This window comes from Echinops telfairi, unplaced genomic scaffold, assembly GCF_000313985.2.
Source record: "Echinops telfairi isolate 266 unplaced genomic scaffold, ASM31398v2 ScPeMD7_7468;HRSCAF=8506_1, whole genome shotgun sequence".
Taxonomy (NCBI): Eukaryota; Metazoa; Chordata; class Mammalia; order Afrosoricida; family Tenrecidae; genus Echinops; species Echinops telfairi.
This window is the reverse complement of record NW_022111370.1, coordinates 7,443,896-7,450,152: the sequence shown is the minus strand read 5'-3', so window position 1 is coordinate 7,450,152 and position 6,257 is coordinate 7,443,896. Positions and strand designations below refer to the sequence as shown.

The window sequence follows — 6,257 nt, the reverse complement described above, 5'->3', positions numbered from 1 at the left end:
GTTCTGAGGGCCGGGCCGGCACATGCAGGGCATCTGAGACCCCTTTGAGTTAGAGATGGTGAAAGCGAGCGAAGGTATTATTTCAAACAGAGCCTGGGGCTGGTTTTCCTACGTAGCTTCTATTATTATTGTATTCAAATCAGGCATAAGGTCTATGTTTGTTTGCTAACCGGATTTCTTCCTCCCATCCCAAGGTATTTTCATATGCTAATTTTGTACAGGGGGCATGGGAACAGATTTAGCATGATTATGCAAATACTATTGGGGGGGGGGCTCATTACCAAACAAAAATAGAGCTTTTGAGATAGATGCATAAAAATACAGTAGATCAGAAGATGGCACACTTCATTTGTAAAGAGCCAGATAGTAAATATTTTAGACTTTACAGACCCTACCGGTCCCGACCCATAACGACCCTGTAGCACAAAGTAGAACTGACTCTGTGGGTTTCCAAGACTGTACATCTCTAAGGGAGTCCAAAGTCTCATCTTTCTCCCTAAGAGGAGCTGGCGGTTTAGAACTGTTTCCCTTATGGTTAGCGGTCCCATGAATCATCCAGCGGGGCTCCTAAATCTCTCTATATAGTGATAACCATGAGGGAGCTTCACAAAGCTCACGGAAAATTTGAATTAAAGAGATAAGGAAATATTGCCCTGAACTTTCTTTATCTGTGTCTACATAAATGGATACGGAACCCTTGTGGTGCTGTGGCTACTCATTGGGCTGCTAACCACAACCAATGTCAACCGTCTGAAACCAGCAGCCACTCCTCGGATAAAAGACAAAGCTGCCTACTCCCGTGAAGAGTTGCAGTCTCAGGCACCCACGGGGACACTTCTACCCCGTCCTATGGAGTTGCTGTGAGTCTCAACTGACCCAATGGAAGTGAGTTTGGTTTACACACACACACACACACACACACACACACACACACACACACACTGCCATTGAGTCTATTCTGACTCATCGTCACCCTATGACATCGTAGTTCTGCCCCTGTGGGTTTCCGAGGCTGCAAATCCTTATGGGAATAGGAAGCCTCAACTTTCCCGAAAGTAGCAGCTGATGGGTGTGAACTGCTGACTCTGCACTTAATAGCCCAACACACAAGCCACTACGCCACCTAGGCGCCTGCACGCCCACGCACACATACAGATAGGTCCCCAGTGGAACCAACGGGTGTCTCAGGAGACAGACGTGGTGGTCGGCTTCCGGGAGGTCACATCCTTAAAACCCCTGGAGCAGCTCACCCTGCACACACGGGGTCAGCACGGGTTGGATCGACTTGGAACAGGTTGCAACTGTGTATGGGCATGCGTGCATGCACGGACACACGCACGAGCCATGCCTGCCCCGCACATCACTTGTCTAGAGAGCCCTGGCACAGCATGAGAGCAGCGCGGTGCATCCGAGGGAAGCATCAGGGAGGGCACTTACCCGAGCCTTCACGTATTTCTTGACAGCATTGGAGAAAAAGAATTCGAGACGGAGTGAGCACCCATCCAGAGGACAAACAGCAGCAGCATCGCCACATGCCCGCCCAGGGGGTGGGGTGAGGGGTGAGGGATGGGGGCTCTGGACAGCCACGGAGGAAGCTAGATAGAGTGAGGGGGGCGCGACAGTGACAGACAGAACTTGACCCGCTCCCGCGCCAGTGGAACAAGCAGAGGAAACCAGCAAAAGAGGGGTGGGGGTGTTCCGGTTTGTCCTCGTCTGGACCGCTAAGCTGCTGGAATTCGGTTCAGGGATGACTCCGTTCCTTCGGCTGAGGGCTGACAGTGCCTCGACCCCCGAGTGGTGGGCACAGGATGCTGGGCACCACGACGCCAACTTACTGAACCGGACCGTGGGAGAAGGAAGACAAGGACCAGAGGCCGCCAATGCTCACCATGGAGCGCTCCAACGGAATGACCTGATGTTGGTAGACTGCCTTCATGCTCTGGACGCTTGCGATCAGGGAGTCTTTCAAAGTTCCTTGTGGCTACAAAGAGAGGGAAACACATAGCAATCAACCCCCACTGCCCAACTCTGTGCGTTCTCCCTAACTCTAGGAGGGAGCACCAGGCAGGCCCCAGCCTGTAGGCTTCCCTGACGCTGATGGTCACTAGTGCTGGAGGGGAAGGGCGGAGAGAACGGGCTTCAAATTCTAGACGCGGACTCTCGGCAAACACTCAAACCCACTAGCCCTTCCCACGTCCCCAAGGCTGTCGTTTCTTGTTCTCGGGCAACATCCCCCTTTTACAGATGAGGAGACCAGAGCTCAGCGGGCACTTTCCATTGATTTAGCCCGTACTTCAATGGTGTTGGGAGCCCTGGTGGTGTCGGGGTTATGGGTTGGGCGGCTAACCACAGGGTCAGCCATTCGAAATGACCAGTCGCTCCAAGGGAGAACGAGCAGGCTTTCTAATGCCTGTCAAGAGAGGGTCCCAGTCTTGGAAAGCCACAGGGGGCAGAGTTCTACCCTCTCCCACAGGGTCTCTGTGAGCACAATGAACTCCATGGTGGTGAACCTGGTTAATTGTTGCGCCTGTTACATGGCGTCTGGTCTATGCCAGATCCTCTTTTACAAGTGCAACAGTGCTCATGGAGAGCCACATGTGAGAACAGTAGAGGCTGGAACGCACGGCAGACAACATGATTAAACCCACTGTGCACATGGGGGTGTTGAAACCTCTTGCCGATGACCCCACAGTTGGGGCATTTCTGAGTCCGGAGTTAAAGGTGGCTCCCACTCAGAGCCCACACTCCTCCTCACCATGCTCTGTGCTTGGAAGGAACCACCATTACCGAGTGGATGAAGGGGAAGTTTACCTACCAGGTCGGCAGGGTGGCTCTGCTCCCCTTTAACCACTTACTATCTCTAAGAATCATGGATTCTGTGGTGTCGCCTCCCTACCCCCCTGAAAACCCCCCAGGTGTCAACTTGGCTGGGCCATGGTCCTCAGTGGTTTGGCAGTGATATGATGCCCCCCGCCCCCCAGGATGGTGTTTGAGGTGATAAACCAGTAAGACGATTGAAGGTAAGATATCGCACCCATAATCCAGTCACAGCTCTGATCCAATATAAGGGGGGCATGGCCCGGACCACCTCTTATCTTACAAGAGATCAAAGGAAAAGAGAAGAGAGTGGAGATCAGAGGGACCTCCCACCACCAGGAGAGAAGAGTGGGGAGCGGAGTGTGTCTTTTGGGCCTGGGGTCCCTGCGCTGAGAAACAACTAGCCCCAGGGGAAGACTGATTCCAAGACACTCGGAAGGCTGCTCCTCGAGAGGCTGAAAAGAGACAAGGCTCCTCCTCCTACACTGTGCGCCCACGGAGAGAGGAAGCCTGCTCCGAGGGCTGGAGCCATGACTCTGGAGTTCTAGTCCCCCAACACTGAGCCAGAATGCATTCCTGTTTGTTAAAGCCAACTGGCACTGATTTCTATTAAAGCAGTCCTAGAGAAGGACGATATTAAAACACTAGATACAAATCTTCCTCCTCTCATGCCATCGGCTACCATTCTTCTGCACTGCAAGGGGCATGGTGAGCCTGTGTGCAGGAATATGTGTGTGTGTGTTTGTGTGTGGGTATGTGTCTCAGAAGAGGGCGTGGAGGGGCTGATGGGATGCCACGTGCTATAGCAGTGAGACCCCAGCCCTGAGCACAGCGCTGGTCCTGTGGGGACGGATGTGCACAGCCTGCAGCAGCCCTGGCCACAGTCACTGTCCACAGTGGTGGTGGGGCATGCTGCCACACTGCCAACAAGGGTGGTCAGAACCAAGACCTAGGCTTGTTAGAAAGGACCTCTTCGGCCACGTCCCTGAGAGCGCCACTGCCGTCAGACAGCCACAACCATCCCAGCATGTCAATGAACTCTATGGGGAGAAGGGCGGGGCTCTCTACCGCTGTCTGGTTCTACCCCGTCCTACAGGGTCGCTATGAGTCGGCATCGCCTCGACTGCAGCATGAACTCACCAAGTGGCTTGCCGTTTCATCCAGATTCTCAGCAAATGAAAGAAGATTCATTTTGGTGGGGGGTTTACTGGCCTTAAAAAAGAAGAAGAAGAAGAGAAAAACATTTGAAATGGAGATGATTTTCTTTAAAAAACAAAACAAAACACATAAGCTTAACATATACGTAACAGATTTAAAACTGGGTTCCTAACTATATAAAAGCAGGGAGCCCTGGGGTGTGGTGGGCTACGCATTGAGCTGCTCACGGCAAGGTCAGTGGTACATTTACTAGCTGCTCCACATGAGAAAGATGGGGCTGCCTGCTCCCCTAAAGATTGAGAAACCCTGAGGAGTAGTTATACTCTGCCCTACAAGGGTTGAGGGCTCTGATGGCATAGAGGGTTGTGCATTGAACTGTGAACCAAAAGATGAGCAGTTCGAACCCACCAGCTGTTCCACTGGAGAAAGATAAGGCTTCCTACTCTTTTAAAGAGCCAGAATCTTGGAAACCCACATAGGCAGTTCTACCTTGTCCTATAGGGTGGCTATGAGTCGGCACTGACTCAACGGAAGTTTAAAACGCTTCTGTAGGTGGTCTTGCTTTCTTGAGAATGACCTTGTCGCACTTTGAACATTTTGCATTTTTCTCAAGGTGAACGTTGGCAACCAAGCTGGGTCGAGCAAGTGTGTGGGTGGCATTTTCCCAATAGCGTGTGCTCACGCTATGCCTCTGTGTCACACTGTGGTTGTTCCCACAGTCCACTGCCTAGTGTTGACATATTTTCACACATGACAGGAAAACGCAACAACAACAAATCCACAGGGGACTTGATTTATGGTGGCACTGGCTTTATCACAGTGGTCAGGGAATGCACCCCAATGTCTCTAAGACCTGAATCGATAAATGCACGTACACACACACACACACACACACATACACATGTGTTCTCATTGCTCCTAGAAACTCAGGTGAGAACACCTGGGTCATACCTCCATCAAGTAAGCTGTATAGTTGATCTGGTTGATTCCCGTAGCCACAAAATCTCCCAGGTTCTGTCTTCCTGCATCGTTCAGCAGAACTATATTGCCAAAGTCTATGTTCAGTTGATTAAATTTGTTGTTTATGTCTTCTGTGTACTGCGGGATGATAAGAGAAATTGTGAGTAAATTCATCACTCGCCAACATTTTCATACACTTAATGCTTTCACAGTGGGTTACACACTGGGCTGATAACCATAGGTCAGCAGTTCAAAACTGCTCCTAGGGTTGAAAAGCCAGATTTTCTACTCCGATAAAAAATTACAATCTCAGAAACCCACAAGGGCAAATCCACTGTGTCCTATAGGGTCCTTATGAGTCAGAATCGACTCATTGGCAGTGAATTTGTGTTTGAGTGCCTGATGGAGCCCTGGTGGTGCTGTGGGTTATGAGCTGAGCTGCTAATCATAAGGTCAGCAGTTCAAAACCACCAGCCCCTCCTAGAGAGAAAGTTGAGGCTTTCTACCCCTGTCAAGAGTTATCATCTCAGCAAAGCGCCGGGGCTGTTCTCCCCTTGGTCCTGCAGGATTGCTATGAGTCAGAACTGACTTGATGGCAGTGAGTTTGAGCTTAGAAGGCATGAAAGTCCCCAGTGATGCTGTGGGTTAGGCCTTGGGCTTCTAACCACAAGACTGGTGTTTGAAATCCACCAACCATGCTGAGGTTGTCTATTCTGGGTAAGGTTCATCATCTGGAAACCTGTCCTAGGGCTGCTTTGAGTCAGAATCAAGCCAAAGGCAGTGGGCTTGGTTTTGATTTTTGATTTCAGAGAGTGAGAAAACTACACCCAAATCCATGCCGGTGGTGTCGATGCTGAGTTCATAGGAACCCCGTGCGGTTTCCTAATTCTAGAGCCTTGCACATTTCATCATCATGCTTTACTTTGTCTTTCCGACCTGCCCTTGAAGTTTTCTGTTCAGCTCCTCGGTTTCATCATTCCATCCATTTGCCTTAGCTACTCAACAATCAAGAACAAGTCTCAGAGTCTCTTCTAACATCCACAAGGATCCTTTCTTTCTTGCCTGTCTTTTTAACGACCTTTTAATTTCTTCACGAATGATGTTCTTGATGTCCTCCCATAGCTTCTCAGGTCTTGTCATTAGAGGTCAGGGCGTCAAATCTACTTTTCAGATGGTCTCCAAATTCAGGTGGGGTAGACTCACGGTCATATTTGGTCTCTTGTGGACTTATTTTCATTTTCTTCAGGTTCAACCTGAACTGATGAGTAATTGATAGCTTGTTCCACAGCCAGCCCCAAGCCTTGTTTGAGCTGCTAATATTA

At 50.3% G+C, this 6,257-nt stretch overlaps 1 protein-coding gene across 1 annotated transcript in view; it reads right to left on the bottom strand.

Annotated features, from left to right (window-relative positions):
* The window catches only part of PROM1 (prominin 1), a 101,694-nt gene that overhangs the window by 22,052 nt on the left and 73,385 nt on the right, over window positions 1–6,257 (bottom strand). The window contains exons 13-15 of the mRNA XM_045284387.1: window positions 4,927–5,111; window positions 3,958–4,029; window positions 1,835–1,981 (exon numbers count right to left, since the gene is read on the bottom strand). Coding sequence (XP_045140322.1) covers window positions 1,835–1,981; window positions 3,958–4,029; window positions 4,927–5,111 — 404 coding nt within the window. The remainder of the gene's footprint in view (window positions 1–1,834; window positions 1,982–3,957; window positions 4,030–4,926; window positions 5,112–6,257) is intronic.